This window comes from Vanessa cardui, chromosome 19 (assembly GCF_905220365.1).
Source record: "Vanessa cardui chromosome 19, ilVanCard2.1, whole genome shotgun sequence".
Lineage (NCBI taxonomy): Eukaryota > Metazoa > Arthropoda > Insecta > Lepidoptera > Nymphalidae > Vanessa > Vanessa cardui.
The window spans coordinates 799849-819988 of NC_061141.1; the positions used below are offsets into that span (position 1 = coordinate 799849).

The 20140-nt window shown below is 38.7% G+C and overlaps 1 protein-coding gene across 1 annotated transcript in view; it reads left to right on the forward strand.

The window, feature by feature from the left end:
* Nucleotides 1-20140, forward strand: part of LOC124538088 — a 110412-nt gene extending 90272 nt beyond the window's left edge. The window contains exons 41-69 of the mRNA XM_047115094.1: nt 87-296; nt 649-769; nt 1175-1365; nt 1685-1823; nt 1944-2145; nt 2643-2841; nt 3873-4067; nt 4530-4691; nt 4783-4894; nt 5473-5732; nt 7209-7336; nt 8385-8547; nt 9209-9352; nt 9650-9752; nt 10289-10440; nt 10769-10975; nt 11723-11903; nt 12700-12812; nt 12931-13078; nt 13591-13698; nt 13967-14118; nt 14193-14329; nt 15133-15284; nt 15422-15563; nt 16056-16153; nt 17910-18058; nt 18332-18663; nt 19664-19776; nt 19936-20140. Coding sequence (XP_046971050.1) covers nt 87-296; nt 649-769; nt 1175-1365; nt 1685-1823; nt 1944-2145; nt 2643-2841; nt 3873-4067; nt 4530-4691; nt 4783-4894; nt 5473-5732; nt 7209-7336; nt 8385-8547; nt 9209-9352; nt 9650-9752; nt 10289-10440; nt 10769-10975; nt 11723-11903; nt 12700-12812; nt 12931-13078; nt 13591-13698; nt 13967-14118; nt 14193-14329; nt 15133-15284; nt 15422-15563; nt 16056-16153; nt 17910-18058; nt 18332-18663; nt 19664-19776; nt 19936-20052 — 4630 coding nt within the window. The 3' untranslated portion in view covers nt 20053-20140. The remainder of the gene's footprint in view (nt 1-86; nt 297-648; nt 770-1174; nt 1366-1684; nt 1824-1943; nt 2146-2642; nt 2842-3872; nt 4068-4529; nt 4692-4782; nt 4895-5472; nt 5733-7208; nt 7337-8384; nt 8548-9208; nt 9353-9649; nt 9753-10288; nt 10441-10768; nt 10976-11722; nt 11904-12699; nt 12813-12930; nt 13079-13590; nt 13699-13966; nt 14119-14192; nt 14330-15132; nt 15285-15421; nt 15564-16055; nt 16154-17909; nt 18059-18331; nt 18664-19663; nt 19777-19935) is intronic.

Consider the following 20140-nt stretch of genomic DNA (forward strand, 5'->3'; position numbering starts at 1 on the left):
ACATTACATTAATTTAATAAGTAATAAAACTATTACTTATTTAATGTACCCATTAATTTATATTTATTATTTTTAATAATTCACAGTTTATGGATACCTGGCCCCGAAGCAAGCTTCCTAGAGAATATGAGATATTTCCGTGGGTTTGTACAGATACAAGATATCATAGACAAGGCAATCATAGATTTGTCCATAGATAATTCTAGAAGGGTGAAAAAGAGAGAGATATCTGATGACAAAACAGATTGGTCTATTTACACTCAACAGATGCCTTATCCTTGCTATCGTCGTGACTTGTAAGTATTTTATTATCCTATAAACCATTTGCACACGCAAAATATTACACACACACACTCACCACACACGCACTCACACTCACATACTCACCACACACGCATACACACACACAACCACTCACACATACTCACCACACACGCACACACACACACACCCACTCACACACATAGACACACACACAGGCACACAGACATACACACGCAAACACACAGACACACGCACACGCGCGAGCGCGCGCTCAGGCACACACACACACGCGCACACACACACACACACACACCTGCTTATTGGCAAGAAGTTATTAAACTTAATTGAATGCAAGTAAATTTCCCCTTTCCCCCAATTTTTCAGTTTCCAAACGTCTTTGTACGAGTCTCAAACGCTTCTGGTGGCATTTTTCTTCTCTTTACTCTTCACCGTGTCATCAGCTGTCAGATTCATTGTGTCTGATAAGGAGACTGGCAACACTATGGTATGTTCTAAGAATTATTTTTTTTAGTTAATCTGATATTAATTTATATTAAGTTTGTTTTCCATTTTTATCGCATTTAATTTTTAAATAACATTTATGATGATTAACAATCCTTGGATTTACATATTTCATGCGACGTGCTAATAACTCAGCAATACTTAACTAATTATATCTACTTTAATTTTTCTTCAACAATTCCGATAATAGTTTCGTCGACGTTCAAAACGTCATGTTTTCACAAATCCATTCATTCATTCATTAATCAAGCTCTCGACCAATAATATCGCGTCAATTTGCTATTAATTTTTTTTTATTTATATTTTACCCTCTTATGGTTGGATTAAGTATAGCAGTAGATGTGCTTTATATACATCAGAAAATTTTAGCTTATGTATTGACTTTCAGTTAATGTCTGTAATGGGAGTAAACCTAAGTTACCACACGCTGTCTTGGTTCCTGTGGTCGTATCTTGAAATGGTGGTCACCGTCGGCTGCATAACAGCGGTGCTGACTTTGGGTCAAATTCTGCCGCGCACCGATCCCAGCTTAATATTTACTTTATTGCTGATATTTGGATTTTCGGTGCTCGCTTTCTGGTAAGAATTTTATTTATAATTTTATTTGTATGATCTAATTAGATATTTTTGGCTTATTCAACAAATTAAGGCTCATGATAAAAAACCATTGATTAATAAAGTATATTACTTAATACAAGATAATTGGTCTTTACTGACACCGTTTGAAATTAAAACGGTAGAAAAGAGTAACATAATTTTTTGTCGGTTCTTCTCGTTAGAACCGTCTTTCCGAACCGATGCTAGCTTGAAATTTTACAGTGAAACATGACAACTCCAAAGTGCTTTTACGAGCCTACTTGAATAAATAATGTTTTGATTTTGACTGTGTTGCTTTCAGCTACATGATGTCGACGCTTTTCCGTTCGGCCAGTGTGGCTGCGGTGTGCTCTGGCATCGCCTATCTCATTACCTTCATGCCATTCGTGTTGATCCTCTCCCTGGAGGCTGTGCTGAGCAGTTCTCTCAAATTATTTGTTGTAAGTTTGTTTATAATCAGCTAAGATCGCTGCTCAGATCATCAGCTATCATATAGATGAGATTGCTTCTGTATTTGTTGTGACCACACTTGTATTTCTGAATGTTTTTGTCTTTACCAGAGTCTTTCTATGTCGTCATCAATCTGCTACGCCTTCTTGTTCATAACGCGCTTCGAGGCCATGGGAGTCGGCGCGGGCTGGGCGCAGCTATGGGAAGCACCCGACAACACCAGCGACATGAACATTGGCATCGCTGGAATCATGGTGTTTGTCGATGGTCTCATCTATATTGCAGTGGGATACGTCATAAATATATTCTTTGGTGAGTGTTCTAAATTATTTTGATAAATGGATAAATATAAGATTGCAGAGAGTATCCTGAATGAACGACAAAATGTATCTGCCATATGTTTGATAGTCAATTAACACACATGAGATTAGCGTGAGCCGAGATGGCTGATTGCGGGTTCATACTCAGGCAAGCACCAATGAATATACATATGCTTAATTTGTGTTTATAATTCATCTCGTGCTCGGCGATGAAGGAAAACATCGTGAGAAACTGCATGTGTCTAATTTCATAGAATTTCTGCCACATGTGTATTTCACCAACCCGCATTGGAATACCGTGGTGGAATATGTTCCAAACTTTCTCCTCAAAGGGAGAGGAGGCCTTATCCCAAAAGTGAGAAATTTAAAGGTTGTTGTTGTTGAGATTCGCGCAAAGAAGTAGAGGTCTTAGTCTAACAGTTAGTTATTTGTTTAGTTTGTAAATTATTAAGATAGTTGAAACATTATTTAACAGTGTAAAATTTTCAGGTATCAAGAGCACTAATAATATAACAACTTGCGAAGCGACAGGAGAGAAGGCCGGCGTGAGTATCATCAACGTGACCAAAATATATAACGAAGGCTCGCGAAATGCGAAGTTAGCCCTGGATAACGTATCCATGGAACTACAAAGAGGGCAGATTACAACGCTGCTGGGACATAACGGAGCTGGAAAAACCACGTTAATGTAAGTGATGACGTTATCAACTATATTTTGGGTCAAACCATCTGGAAGAGCAATCAATATTACTTAATATTTTTCAAATATTATTTGTCTCCAAAAATTCTAAAAAATAACATCGTTCTGGTCACAAAATAATATATTTAAGTACAGTAATGTTTTGTAATATGATTTCAAACATTTCGAGGTATAGTCTATTCCAATGGGAAGAGGAGAAAAGGTAAATAAACAACTTTGACCTTGAATTGATATGTCATTTGCGTTCGACTAGTGAGGTGAAAATAATTGAATGAATGGGTAATGAATGCTAAAGAACGATATATATTTTTTTTATTTTAAAAGTAATTTTCCGTTTAAGCAAAGCCAGGTCGTAATAAAAAACTTCAGAGAATTCCGAATTAGCATCCGTGCATATAATACGAAAGATGAGAGACGAATGTCTTTCTTACCATTGTATTATTTTCAAAACTATAAAATTGCTATGCACAAAACTGATCTACATTTCGAGATTTCGTTTAACATTTTTGGTAAAAATTTTATTTTTATGTATTATCAACAAAACACTTGTGATATCGAAAAATACGGTATGTTTTGAATGTTTCCTTTTGTTATTGGAATGGACTATAGGTCCTCATATCATCATGTAAGTTTAAATCCCTGTGTAGGCAATGGTTTCCAAAGTTGCAAAGATGTGCATGAGTGTGGAATAAAATATCAAAAGGGTATAATCAAATTGATTTGTCTTGATTTAAAATTAACATAGTATTTTCAAATTATACGTGAGTTACATTTATTGTTAATTTATAGTTTATACTAAATAAGTACTTTTTCACTATAATATATAATAAAAAGTTGGTAAGTGTTGGTAAGTTAAGTGGTAGCAAGTAACAGTTGGCAGCAAATGTACAAGGAGAAGACTGAACAGAAGCTTAAGCTGAGGGTACGATCTTCTCACCAAATAGTTAGGATTTGGTGTCTGTACCTATTGATGTGTTCGTGGTGGTTTGAGCTCATTATCTGTCCATTGTGGTCCGCAGCAACATCCTGACGGGCATGCAGCGCGCCAGCAGCGGCAGCGTGGCGCTGCGCGTGGGCGTGGGCGTGGGCGGCGCGCGGCTTGGAGTGTGCCCGCAGCGCGACGTGCTGCTGGACGCACTCACGCCGCGCGAGCACGTGGCGCTGTACGCGCAGCTCAAGGCCGCCCGCCACGCCGCGCCGCCCGACGTCGACGGGTGACTACTTCCTGCACCTTCCTACTTTGCTAATGCTGCTGGCATATTTGCCACTATTTCACTCCTTCACAATTTGTACAGTAACCAATATTTTAATTTTTATTTGTGATTAGGTTATTACATATTAGTAATTGTTATATTAGAAAAAAAAGTAATAAGAAATCTTAAATTTTCGCGATTATTACACATTTAAATAAAACTAATTATAACGGATGAATCGCGTATATTAATTATTTTTAAACATCCCGACGTTTCGAGCACTTTGCAGTGTTCGTGGTCACGGGTAGACTGGTCTGGTAGGTCTACCCGTGACCACGAACACTGCAAAGTGCTCGAAACGAAATAATAAGAAATCGTTAGCTGTTCTCGGTACATCGTGACAATTCGCTTTAAAGTTTTTTAAAATCAAAGAAAAATAGAAGAATTGGAACTATTTTGTAATGTCCATATGTTTGCACGCAGCATGTTGCGGACGCTGTGCCTAGAGGGCGTGCGCGACGTGCCGGCGGCGCGGCTGTCGGGCGGCACGCGGCGCCGCCTGTGCGTGGCGCTCGCCTTCGTGGCCGCGCCCGCGCTCGTGTCGCTCGACGAGCCCACCTCCGGCGTCGACCCCGCGGCGCGCCGGTACGACACATACACATATGACACTAATTCACAGTACATTTTATGCTCACAGACCCAAAATGCATATATTATTTTTGGTGTTACTCCTCAGAGACATTTGGTCCATGATAATGAAGCTGCGCGAGAACCGAACGATTCTACTAACCACCCACCATCTGGACGAAGCGGAGCTATTGAGCGATCAAATTATAATCATGCACAAGGTACGTGCTACTTCTCAGTGAACGTTGCTTTGTTTCGTCTTAACTTTACTTTGCGTATCATTCCAAAATAGGCTATTTGACTGGTTTTTAAAATCCATTTTATATTATTTAATAGAAGTTAAGGAACCCAGAAAAGTTATTTTATTTTTTATTTTTAGTACACATTTCCCGAAAAATATCATATTAAAAATTCCATATTTAAATAACGTGCGAAAACGCTCCTTGGATAATATGGCGCTGCAATGGGGTCGGTGACATCACTTTCTTGTATTTTAATCTGTGGTACATATAGTATAAAAGCAAGGTTTACAAGAAAGTGACTTCATCATAAGCCCGGCCAATCAGGAGCGTTTTGTGTCACGTGACAAACATTTGAAAAAAAAAAATATTTATTGATTTTTGAATAAACTAAGTATTATTTTCAACTTTCGTTAGTAAATAACAATTTTTAAACTCATAATATACACTGATTAAAATAATTCACAATTTATTTTTCGCTTTGCCAAATAGCCTATTGAATTAATATATGCTTTTCCAAACATACTTTCAAATTCTTGAATCATATGTTATTTATCCAGGGACGAATCCACACAACCGGATCTCCAATAGAAATCAAACGAACTCTAGGCACAGGTTACAATCTGAGTGTAATCTATCCAGACAACAAACTCGATTCTATACAATACACGGAATCCGAGGAGACGTCTATAGAAGAGAAGACGAAGGATCTGCTGACGGTAACTCGCAGCGTGATCAAAAACGCGAACCTTGTCGATGTGAATGGCCTTGAAGTGGAGATAAACCTGCCCTTCTACGACTCCGACGGGGTTAGCAATAAGTAAGTATCACACTTTGCTTAATATTTATTTCAAGACACAAATTCATGTATCAACGCACTAAAGAACAACTAAATATTATGGTACCAAAATTATTCAATAGAAATTTTATGCTAAGATAAAAAAAATGAAATAAGCAGAAAACTATTAATTTAAGTTAAGGGATTTGTTTCTGGATGATGAAAAAATATCGCCATAAAATTAAATTTAAGCTTATGTTTATGTAAAGTGAATACTATATTTGTATTTACGCTAAAAACATTTTTTTTGTAATAACGTGCGCGGCTCGCCGTTAAGCATAACGGTTTGGCGAGATTTTTTTTTGTTTTTTTGTAAAAACTTTTTGTAATAAATAAATAAAATAAAATAAAACTACCTGCTTAAAAATTACGAGGCTTAATTGTAGCAGTCAAAGGTTCATACGCAGTTGCTGTAAAATTTTAATATGTTGCTTGTTAAGCTGGTTTCTCTATTTATAGGTATTGGATCATTTTTTTCATTCTCCCGCCCTTATCCCAATTTTATTTGGGGTTGGCACAGCATGTCTTCTCCTTCCATACTTCTCTGTCGGACGTCATCTCACAAGTAACATTCTTTCTAACCATATCGTCTTTCACACAATCCATCCATCGTTTCCTTGGTCGTCCTCTACCTCTATATCCATCCACATCCATGCTCAAGGCCTTCCTCACAATGTGTTGCTCATTCCTCCGCATTACATGCCCATACCATGATAGCCGCCTTCCCCATAACTTCTCGGCTATTACTATATAAAATATAAATATTTTATTATCATGTATGTATATATAATTATAAATGTGTATTCTTATGCATATATACAATATTTTATCTATGTTCTTGTTTTAATATTATTACTATCGTATTTATTATAAAATTTATTGTTACCGCCTTCATGACTTTCTGTTTGGCCAAAAGGTTGACTGGTAGAGAATGCCTTCAGGCATTAAGTCCGCCTTTTGTCACAACTTATGTTGTTGGTCAATAAAGAATTTTAAATAAAAATAAAAATAAATATTTTAAGTTTAATGAGAACCTTTCGAGGTGCGATGTACTGAGCGTGCGGGTTCGCAGTTTCCTGGAGGCGTGCAGCGCGCTGGAGCGGGCGCGGACGACCTCCATGGTCGAGTGGTGTGTACACCGGTTTTCATGGGTACGCCACTCTGAGGCCCCGGGTACGATTCCTGGCCGAGTCGATGTAGATTACAATTAGTTTTCTATGTTGTCTTGGGTCTGGGTGTTTGTGGTACCGTCGTTACTTCTGATTTCCATAACATAAGTGCTTTAGCTACTTACATTGGGATCAGAGTAATGTATGTGATGTTGTCTCATATTTATTATTATTTATTATGATAGCCGCCTTCCACATAACTTCTCGGCTATTACTATATAAAATATAAATATTTTAAGTTCAATGAGAACCTATCGAGGTGCGATGTAGTGAGCGTGCGGGTTCGCAGTTTCCTGGAGGCGTGCAGCGCGCTGGAGCGCGCGCGGGGTGCGCTGGGCTACCGCAGCGCGGCGCTGGACTGCACCAGCCTTGAGCGAGTGTTCCACAACATCTGCCGCCGCGCCGACGCGCCCTGCGGTGAGACCCGCCAACTCAAACTCAAACTCAAATTCCTTTATTCAATATAGAGGCATTACACTTACTTATTGATTGTCAAATAAACACTACCACCGGTTCGAAAAAAGGAACACCCTGACCTGAGAAGAACCTATCTAGAGCCTCAACTTAATATTCTCCTGAATCTTTATTATAATGCCTTTTCAATGAAAGAAAGAAATGTTTATTAGGACACACTACATAGTAAAAGAATAAGAAGTATAATAATTTAAAACAAAAGGAAGAAAAAACAACAAAAAAATATAAACATATTAACTAACTATAACTACTCGCTAACTAAATATACAAAAAAAAAACAACAACAACAATACAAAACAACACAATGATGCTTAATGTGTCCTAAAAGGTGTACCATTCAGCTTCCAAGTTGGGTTCCAAGAAACCAACGCTGATTTTCAATGGTAACCTGTGTGGTTGTGACGGGCTGTGACAATATATGATAATATATTATAAAAATAAAAAATAAAAAAATATATATAAAAAATAAATAAATAAAATAACTACAATTTGAATATACATACAATATACACATAATAACAATACATAACTATAAATATATGAATACATACATATTTTATGAATCCATTATTAGCTAATGATGCAATGCTATCTTCTTGATAGGTATATCGCATGACTTATATACAAGTGTCATTTAAAATCGTCAATATAAGAATTAATAACATTAAATGCTTAAATATATACAAATATGAACTAAAACTAGTTACTGTATAATTGACCGCGTGGAATGGTGGCAAGAATGCTAGCAACATTTCCCCGTTGAATCGCAATTCCGATCTTGCGTTTGCACCCAATATGTTTGACAGCCGACATAATAAAATTCGTCAATCGGTGTCTAATAACTTAGCTTATGCGTTCGGGCTATAATCATTAATTTCCCCTGGCTTTGTCATACTGAGACAATTGGCAAAACATTCATATTTAAGAACTAAAATAAATACACCACAAGTTTTCAGAACGGGATCGTTCGTAATGTCTTATTTTTTTTTAGAAATGGCATCAGGCCCAGAGTCCTCATCTAATAGCGCATCAACGTCCAGTATCAAGAATGACCAAACGCCACTCGTCCCTCCCGAGGGCCCCCTCAAAGGCACCGCATGGCAACAGTTTGTAGCGATACTGTATGCGAGGTACCTGCACTATATTAGGAACAGGTGAGGTTCACTCGTGAATAAGAACAGTTTAAGGTTTATGACTATTAATGTAACTCAGTAAATTAGAACTCAAATATTTATCAGAATCTATGCTAATATTATGAGTCGAGATGGCCCAGCGGTTAGAACGCGTGCATCTCAACCGATGATTGCGGGTTCAAATCCAGGCAAGCACCGCTGTTTCATGTGCTAATTTGTATTTATAATTCATCTCGTGCTCAGCGGTGAAGGAAAACATCGCGAGGAAACCCGCATGTGACATATTTCATAGAAATTCTGCTACATGTGCATTCCATCAACCCGCATTGGAACAGCGTGGTGGAATATCTTCCAAACCTTCTCCACAAAGGAAGAGGAGGCCTATAGCCCAGCAGTGGGAATTTACAGGCTGTTGTTGTATACTAATATTATAAATGTGAAAGTAGCTTTGTCTGTCGTTCTTTCATTACCAAACCAATGAACCCAATTTGAGAAATTTGGTGTGCAGGAAACATAAACTCCAGGAAAGAACGTAGGCTAATCTTTGTTGCATAACTCCACCATCCACAACCAACAACCAACATCCTAAAACGCGAGCAAATTTGCGGACTATTACTAGTAATCTATAAATTAAAAATCATTCAAATCATCACGGATATATAACGCCATATTTTCGTTTCAGATTGTTATTGTTCCTGTTAATAGTTCTACCCTCTCTGTTCATAATCATCGCGATGGCGTTCTCAACAATCCGGCCGCCAGCGGACAACGAAATCTCACTAAAATTGTACAGAGACACGTACAAAGGATCTACACAATTTCTTATGTAAGTTAATATTTAAAAAAAACGTACCAATAACTTTCAAAATCACAATCTCATACAAACAGTAACTACTAGGTTGGGAGGAGAGTTCTGTCGTATTTCAAATGAGCAGGTTATTTTTCTTGTAAATAAAAAAATCTGGCTGATGAGTCATTGGGATTTTTACCTGAAAGATTGCAACAATTTTATAACAAAATTACGGGTTATATAGAATTTTCCCTCCGATACATAATTCTCGAGGTATTGCTTATAACTTTTTTTAGTAATTAAGATAGATATCATCTTTTTCATTGTTTCCAGACCACAACCCTCGATGTATTCCAATTTCGTAGACCCGAGTTTAGCTCAACGAGTAATGAATGCGCTGCAACGAGAAAAACAATCTAGGAATTGGACAACCTATGTAAGTTTTTTAATACTCAAATCACTTGGTAATATGACCTACTAGAAGAACACACATAGAACGAGTCATCCTGTGTGGTGTCAAAAGGTATTCTCATGTGGAAATGCTTCGGAGAATCCTTAGGAATAGTTAATATTTCTTACAGTGCCATTCTTCATGGGCGGCGGTGACCACTTATCAGATGGCCCATATACATGGCTCATTCGCCAACATATATCATAAAAAATATGCAAGAGACCTTAAGATGAACTTATCGCCAAGTTTCCGACTCCGTAAAGTCAATAAATCATTCTTAAGGCAACGAATCCGTTTCTTTCTCCACCGGTATTTTTAACTTTGCCGTTACCTCAATTCAATGAATTTGTCAAGTTTCAATGTAGTTTTTATAGGTAAGTTTATGCGTGAGTGAATCTAGTAGTATCATCCGAACTAGTTGTTATTTGACAAATTTCATAGGAATTAAAGTATTGTACAAAATTATTGGAACAAATGGCACAAAATTTTGAAGTATAATATATAGTTATATTTTTCTCCAGGATTCACCCACTTGTAATTGCGTGGACGCGGTACAACAATGTGATCAAAATGGAGACGTGGATTTGGATCGACCGCAGATGATGTTGTTACCAGACGTGAACACGCTCAACGACTGGCTGATTACCTCGCAGCAAGCCTATATTGAGAAAAGGTAAACATATTAAATAAACACTTTCAATATAAGTATTTTAGTAATGAAATATATGTCGCTGAATTACAGTTAATGCTTCTTATAATTTGGAAATAAAATTGGCAGTGTTTTCCGTACCAATTCTTGGTTGTTATTTGTTACACATATTTTTCCATGAGTTAAAACATTATCGAATTTGTTTGGAAGATTCACGCCATATGATATAAATTATATATAATACATTATTTTAATATTTAGCTTTATTAGAATGATGACCTTCATAAATGCCATTGTGAGCTTTTATACTATAATAATAGTTACATTTAAATATCTATGACTTTGTTCACAGATATGGTGGTTTCACTTCGTCGATCAAGAATAATGTGACCCACTTGGTTGCGTGGTACAACAACAAGGGTCACCACGCACTGCCCGCCGCCATCAACGAGCTCAACTCCGCCCTGCTGCGGGCGCTCACCGGCGACCGCCAGGCCAACATCACCGTCTACACGCATCCGCTCAAGATCTCCAAGGAACAGTTAAACAAGGACACTGTGTAAGAAAACTTTTTATTTTAAATATTAATTCACTTCTAGTACGAGTATATTGATTTATTAATATTCAACAGAGTATACGATGTCAAAAAATCTTAGTAAACAATATTTTGGAAATTCTCTGTTTATTTAATCCACTTAGATAAAATCAGTGATAATCATTGTATGTGCACTAGGAGTAACGATAAGCTTATTACGCCAAGTTTGCGACTCCGCAAAGTCAATAAATCCTTCTTGGGGCAAGGTATCCGCTTCTATAATAAAATTCCGCAGATATTTTTAACTTTGCCGTTTAGTAAATTCAAATAGTTTGTAAAAAATACATTGGTAGAAAAAGCATATTATTCGATACAAGATTTTATAGATGATAAAAAAGCGTGGAGTTAATACCTGTTGACTTCCAAGCAGAGGATACATTAATTTAAATAATTGTATTTAATTAACATGACTTTGTATTTTCTAAATGTTAAAAGAGAGTAACTACTGAGTTTCTTGTCGGTTCTACTCGGTAGAATCTACTTTCCGAACCGGTGGTAGCTTCACTTAATTGTAAAATGACGATTCAAAAGTGCTTATAAAAGCCTACTTGAATAAAGTTTATTTTGATTTTGATTTTTAAAATTTAATGATTAATGAAATTGATCTTAGGTTATTACTATAATAGATAATATAATACATATGTGAAGTCAGTAAAATACGCTATAGTTTGGATGCTTAAATGATAAGCTTGAGCATCACCTCCATGGCAGGTACCAGCACATCGCGGACGCCGGCATCTCGGGCATGCTGCTGCTGGGCTACAGCCTGGCGGGCGCGGGCGGCGCCGTGTACCTGGTGGCGGCGCGCCGCGACGGCCGCGCGGGCCTGGCGCGCCTGGCCGGCGCCGCGCCCGCGCACGCGCTGCTGGCCGCGCTGCTGTGGGACCTCGCCGTGAGTAGCCGCCAGCCCCGCTGTGGAGTTATAGCGTCCCCATGTGGGGCAGGCTCGCTAGCCTAAAGTCTGTTCGCGTTAATGCAGTGAGTTGTCATTGTTTACCGGCCCGACTCCGCCCCCTTTGACCAATCAAATCTTTTCAAATTACAAAGTCAAGTTCACATTTAATTATTTATTAATTGATATTTTTATTTTTATAATTTAAATTTTGTTTATTTATGTATTTATATTTAATTTATTCAAGCTGTACACGTAATAATTAATGTAACCTATAGCTACTAGATGACGTTATGTCAAAATATGTAAATTTCTACATCGCGATGGCAAGATTCGCAAACGATTGTATATACCTAGTGTTAAGAATTTTGTTGATTAAACACCCCGATTCGATTTTTTACTTTAATGTGTATTTTTTAAATTCATTATACTTAGTCTTTAAAACAAATATAATTTGTTGGAATTTTAACACAAATATGCATACACCTTCACCCTGCTGTTAAAAAAGATTTGATTGGTCAGGGGGCGGAGTAAAGCCGGTAAACAATGACTACTCACTGCATTCTTAACACGAACAAGCTATAGTTGATTACTATTTATTTTACCATCACTTGGCGGCATATCGTATCCGAGCAACGGACCGAAGGCGTAGATATTCGTATCTCTATGGGAAGTGAATTTTGTAAAAATCCAGTAAAGAATATTTTATTTAACCACTTTTAAATTTATTTTATATTATTATTATATTATTATTATATTTATATATATTATATTTTTTTTTTTTTTTACTATTCAGATAATTGTCATCAATATGGTGATCACAGCGGTGGTGCTGCAGATATTCCACTTTCCTGTTTTCGTGGCGAGGAACAACCTCCCAGCGATCTGTATACTAATTTTACTCTATGGGTAATTTTGTTTTAATTCACCTTTCAATATCCATTATTTATTGATGTTTTCCAAAAAGATCTTACAAATCTTAAAGTATCCTCCAGGCTTAATAACTGAAGTTATGTTTGTCCGTCAGGTACGCGTGCACGAACTTCGTGCACGTGTTCCAGCGCCTGTTCAACGAGGCAAGTTTGGCGAACATGGTACTGTTCTGCGGGAACGCCTTTGTGGGCCTCGCCGGCATCACGCTGCTTCTCATACTTGACATCATTTCGGATTCTGACGTATGAGATATTATAATTTAAATTGCGAACATTTCGCAAAGAAAACAATTGCTATTTAACTTTGTAGCAGTAGATTAGTATGAGATTGTGACATTAAGGCTGTTATTGGCGCACTGTGAAGTACTAAAGCCATATTTGTCAAAGTATCCGACTTTTCTCCATTTTCAATGTAAATATGGCCTAATATTTCCACAATTGAAAAACACGATAAAATATTGGTGAAACCTTCTACAAAACGACATCAATTTCGGCACTTACATTTAGTATTTGTATTGTCGCATATAAATGTATTTTAGAATAATCTTCCAATTTTATTGTATAAAAAAACTTTTTTGGTTTATGTCATTTGACTTATTTTTGGAAAAGATGAAGAGATAAATAATACATTTATGTAAATAAATTATTAAGTTTCACTTCTTTCGTTTGTGAATTTCCCGCACACATTTTTTTCAACGATGAATTCGCTCTTTAATCTTAGTTATATTCATATCACCGTGAATGGTTGGTTTTAGGCGACGGATCACGCCAGATGGGTGCTACATAAGATTCTCTTGCTGAGTCCTCAATTTGCGCTCGGCGATGGCCTCCTTGAGATTGCAAAGAATACTATACAAGCACAGGTGAGCATTATATATTACGATAGGGGTTGATTTGTTCCAACCGAAGGCCACTGAACCTGAGAGTCTTCAAAAGGTGACAAAAGGCTACCCGTGGGGAAAATGTAGGTTACGTGGGATTATTATTCAACAATATTTCGACAAAACGTATTGGGTAGAAAATATATATAAGTGAAAAGAGTCGTTTACGCAATCAGTGTGCCAGACAATTTCATAGATGATTCGACAAGCAAACTTTGGACCACAATTTAATAGTTAAGTTTCTTTTCAGGTGTTGCTTCAGTTCGGTATGGATACGTACCGGGATCCATTAACCCAGAACGTGGTGGGATACCACTACATTGCACTGGTGCTCGTGGGCACTGCGCTGTTCATGATCAACTTGGCGATTGAATACGATTATTTCGATGTCATTATTGTCAGGTCTGTTGACTACTTAATATTACCATTATTTAATTTAACTGTTTTAATTAAATTGGACTTCTCTCGTTGTCAAGGTTAAGGTCACAATCTAGCTACTCGGAAGATTCTCTTTGGGGGCAGTCCGTCCCGGCCGAGGTGTCGGCGGAGGAACAACGCGTCACCGACGCTTTGCAGTCGCTGCGCCTGCGCACCATCGGGAATATTAATGCTGGTAATACTTTAATACCATTTCAAATAACTAAGTTTCTATAATTGATATAAATATACAAGGTCAGTTTGTTCAGTTGTATAATCTAAATGGGTCTCCTGTGGAGCTATCTCTCTTTTAGAAACGATAAACAAGGATTCCTGTGGAGAGTATGAAGTTATTTCTTTAATTATGGAAATATCAGTTAAATTAAGATCACTGCTTAAATTTTGGTTTTTACATTAAGTAGGGCAAACACTACTCATCATCATATCAATCAATTATCTGAGAAAATATATTGTTTACATAATTGTAACTTGCTTGTTGTATTTGAAATGCAGTTACATTAATATTAATAAAAATACCTTGACCTAAAGAATCAATTATATCTAGCAAATATAGAAAAGGATCTAAAATTGATCCTTGTGGAACACTATTATTCTTCATTCTACAAATCCGAAAGTTTGTACTCCATTAATGGAGATCCCATTAGAATTATGTTTTTTTTTTAAGTTTTATTTACGATGACGTAGATTACGAGACTTAATGCCGTACGTTTTAGGAAAGCGTTTTATGCTTAATATGCGATTTTCTTAATACGTTATTTATACGAGTACGTCATAGTGACGGAGTTTTGACAACATTTGTTATGCTGTTCTGACTATCGTATTCGATCAAAAACGTGCCCGAACCACTTAAAACTATGAATCTTGCACAAAAATAAATATACTATGGGATCCCTTGAGTGGTGTCAAAACTACATGCATTTGAGTTCTCGAATCTATGATCTCTAAGATGTAGATCGTCCTTATATATATTTGTTACAGGCTACGTCGACTCCGATGGCTCGTTGACGCTGAAGAAGGCCCAACCGACGCCCCGCGCGCCGCACGACGTGTGCGCCACTCGGCGGCTGCGGCGCCAGTACGGCCCGCGCGTGGCGCTGCACGCGCTGTCGCTCGGGATCCCCGCCGGACAGGTCCTCACGCACACACACTGTCACTGCCACCGTGACGTCACGCGCGGCGCCAAAATACGAACCTCGTTTACACCTTTTTATAAATTATTATTTTTATAATTAAAACTGAATGCTAATCTAGTTATCTTCTACCACAGTGTACGGCGCTGCTCGGCGAAAACGGAGCAGGGAAGTCAACAACATTTTCAATGCTGACGGGAGAAGTTCGACCCACATCAGGCAACATCTATTTGCTCGGCCGGAAAGTTAATAAAAGAGACCTAAGCCAAGGGCTCATCAGTAAGTATATAAACTCATTCGTTTATATGAAAAAAAAAGTAAAATAAACTGACTGCAAAAGTTTACAGCAGCTAAGGCTTGAAGAATTCCCTCTCATAAGACTCTTAAATGAGTCGGTGACAGAAGTTAAAATACAATGTTTTTTTCTTAATGTTCTTTCCTTTTCAAATGGGAACCATATATAGTAATCTTCGATTTAGATTCATATGACATATGCGCATACATGATTTAGATACAGTTAACGATAAATAAATCTTAATAATATAAACAGACAATATTACGACTTTTACAAAGACAAATTGTAAATATTCCTGACATTTACTGGTCACAGAGAGATCTGCTGCTTACCCCACCTACCTAAAGCATGGGATACTCGGCAAATTTCTCTACTAAGGCATTAATGTGTTTTTGTCTACAAATCATATAAACATGAAGGATATAATTTATGTAGAAAGTAAAAATATGCATTGTAAGTCGTAACTTTTTTTACAGGCTACTGTCCTCAAAGTGATGCGATTGACCCTCTGATGACCGTGAAAGAAACGCTCGTGTTTTATTGCAGACTGCGAGGTATCGAGGATCGGGAAGAAGTAAGTAGTATTTTGTATAGTGATTTGCATTTTTGTGACGTACAAGTGGGTCTTTTGACAATGGCGCTTTAAGAAATATTAACTGTATCTTATATAAGTACTACTGATGCGCATATTGCATTTGTTGAGCATATTTATGATGCGTGGGAGAAATCACAAAACGTTATTGGAGCTTTTTGTGACTTATCGAAAGCTTTCGATTGCGTTAGGCATGATATTCTTCTATAAAATCTTAAATATGATAGTATCAGGTGCCCCGCATTGAAATTCATTTCCTCCTACATGAATGAAAGTCAAATGGCGCTGTGGCGCAAATGGGTGTACCACAGGGTTTCAATTTTAGGACCTTTCTTGTTCTTGAAATATATAAATGATTTACCTTATTTCGTAAAAAAGACTTGCGATATTGTACTATTTGCAGATGACACTTCACTTATTTTTAAACTTGACAGAAAAATAAACAACTGTGACGTAGTAAGCAGTGATCTGTCGCGGGTTCTTGGTTGGTTTGACATAAATAATTTGGTACTAAATGCAAAAAAGACTAAATGTGTTTTGTTTTCCTTGCCAAATGTCAAATCAAATCCTTCTGCGATCACTTTAGAAAATGAAAGGCTTGAGCTTGTTGAGTCGATGGTCTTTTTAGGGATAACCCTTGACTCCAAACTGCAGTGGAAGGTAACTAAGTAGTGCCATTTATGCAATAAAAAAAAATAGAAAACTCACGGACATAAGTACTGCCAGACTAGTTTATTTTAGTAATTTTCACAGTCTTATGTCATGGGATAATTCAGCAGAGATTGAAGTTGTTTTTATTCTTCAGAAAAAAGCTATCCGAACTATTTACAATATTAGCTCTAGGACATCATTACGCGAGAAATTTAAAGAAATCGGTGTATTTACGACTGCTTCACAATATATTTATGATAATATAATGTTTATACAAAAGAATATAAAAAAGTATTCCATCAAAGTTGATATACATACTATTAATACAAGTAATAAGAATAAACTTGTAACCCCCAGTTTCCGTTTGCAAACGGTAAAGAGAACATTTTTGGCCAATGGTAGACGCATATATAATAAGATATCGGGAAATATTTACCATTTTCAAAATTTTAAAACATTAATAAGACTGAATAAATAAATCGTATTATTGGGTACAAAACAAACAAACAAAAGAGTACTTTTGGGAAAGAAACGCCTGGAGTTAGGCTCGGGTTCCATGATAGGACAATAATTACTGTAAATGACAGCATTGTAAATCTGTTTATATGAAAAGAGTAACTATGCGACTTTCTTGCCGTTTGTTCTCGCTAAAAGCTGCTTTCCGAAACGGTGGTAGTATTTAATTGTTGACGATTCAAAAACGCTTAACTGTAAAGTTTAATTGAATAAAATTTATTTGATCACAATGTGCTACTGTGACGTAGACCACCAACTGACATATTGTGTCTCTTGTGCCTGACTCACTCATCATTTGAATCGGAAAACAACATTATTAGACACTGCTGTTTGGCGGCAGAATATTTGACTTGTAGCATCTGTCCAGACAAACTTGCACAAAGCCCTATGTGGTTTTATTTTTAGATAACTAGAATTTGACTTAAGTGTACCCAAATTTCTTCGCCTTCAAATTAGTAGGATAAGAACGAGTGAATGATCCCTTACTATGGAACTATTTGCCGCAGAGTAATCCATAGTTTATCATTTTGACAATAAATTAAGGTCAAAATATTCGGTTTCCATTTTTTAGGTAATCCGCCGAACCATAGAGTTATTCGAGTTGACGAGGTACACGCACGTCCGCAGCGGAGCGCTCAGCGGAGGCAACAAGCGCAAGCTGTGCACCGCCATCGCCTTCATGGCCCGCACGCCGCTCGTGCTGCTCGACGAGCCCACCAGGTACGCTTGCCGGCCCCAGCGGCCCTTCGAATCAATATTATCATTTCTCAAAATTTACGAAATGAGTTCAGGCGCAGGACCGACGGCTGTGAGAGCCCCGACACACGAGAGCGTTAACTTCAAACTCCTAGACACCTTAGATACTGAAAATTAAACCCAATAACTTTTATCGGCTCGACCTCGGCTTTCAACCGACGACTTCGAAATCTGTGGGCTCGTATCCGAGTCAACATAAGACAGTAGAAATGTAGGAGATGTGTATTGCGTGCGCAGCGGCATGGACCCGGTGTCGCGCGGCAGCGTGTGCGCGGCGTGGCGCGGCGCGGCGCGGGCGGGGCGCGCGGCGCTGCTGGCCACGCACGCGCTGGACGACGCGCGGCGGCTGGCGGCGCGCGTGGCGCTGCTGCGCGCCGGCCGCCTGCGCGCGCTGGCGCCGCTCGACGACTGCCTGCGCCGCTTCGGCGGCGGCTACGTCGTGGCGTGCGTGGTGCGCCGCGGCGCCGCGCCCGCCGTGTGGGCGCGCGTGGCGGCGCGGGCTCCGCACGCGGTGCTGCGGGTGCTGCACCACGCCGCGCTGCACTTCCTGCTTCCCGCGCAAAGCACAGGTGACGTATGCAACCCGAAATGGCACGGTCACATCACATCATCAGCCCGTTTTAGTCCACTGCTGAACATAGGCCTCTCCAAGTGCACGCCACTATGGTCTTTCTCCGGCTACTCGCATCCAGCTCCTGCCTGCCGCCTTGCGTAAATCGTCACTCCACCGTGCCCGAGGACGTCCTACACTACGTTTGCCGAGACGGGGTCTCCACTCTAGAATACGTTTACCCCAACGGTTGTCGGTTCTACGACAAATATGACCAGCCCACTGCCACTTCAGCTTACTAATCCGGTGGACTATGTCGATGACTTTGGTTCTTTGACGGATCACCTCATTTCTGATGCGATCCCTCAGAGAAACGCCGAGCGTAGCCCTTTCCATAGCACGCGGAGCGACTTTAAACTGGTGGACCAGCCTTGTCGTGAGTGTCCACGTTTTGGCTCCGTATGTCATGACGGGTAGGACGCACTGTTTAAAGACTTTCTTGTGTCTTAAGGCACTGTGGGATCGACGATGTAAGGATTTCCCAAACGCTGCCCAACCCAGCTGAATTCTTCTATTCACCTCGTCCTCAAGGTTGTTTCTATCTAATCGCAAAGTCTGCCCGAGGTAGACATATTTGTACAACTTCGAGGACGGTGCCGTGTATCGCAGTCGGTTCCGGTAAAACATGTTCATTGAACATGACCTTGGTTTTGTCCAAGCTCACCCGTAGGCCGATACGCATAGAAGAATCAGCCAACTCGTTCAGCATTTGTTGTAAATCCTGCAGCGTTTCTGCCACGATGACGATATCGTCTGCGAATCTCTAGTGAGAGATGTATTCGCCATTGATGTTGATGCCACGGTGCCGGAACCTTATTAAATCATAGACTTTAAGTCAAATACGATATTGTTTCTTTCCTTACAAATAAATTTATTTTGGAGATAAATATATCTGTCTATTGATCAAGTAGTAAAATATATTATGGCGCCTGATGACTTAATATGCTTTAAATCTTTAGTGGATGGTAAGGAGGTAGAAACGAAGCTGAGTGACGTCTTCCGCCTGCTGGCGGAGCTGCAAATGACCTGCGATATAGAAGACTACACCGTTAATCAGAGCTCGCTCGATCAGGTAACTTTTTCACCAACAAGTAAAACTTCACCTCTATCTGCCTAAAAATATGACGAACAATTTGTTGGCGTGTAATCGTGTAACTTACCCATCATCGTGTCAAATGTAGCTTCATGTCAAACGGTTTTTGAACTCTCGTCTATTTCTCTTATATTTCAGATGTTTCTAAGCTTTAATGAGAAAACGAGTATCCTGGATCCTATTGACGACCCTGTCCCAACTCCTTGCCTCAAGAGACGAGTCAGCGAAGAGCTGGACAGCGTCACATCACTGTGATATCCTCCACATGATAAATGGTGGTTAATGGTACACGAGAGACTATAAAATATCCGTTAAGACAAAGTTTTCCAAAATAACTGTTAGA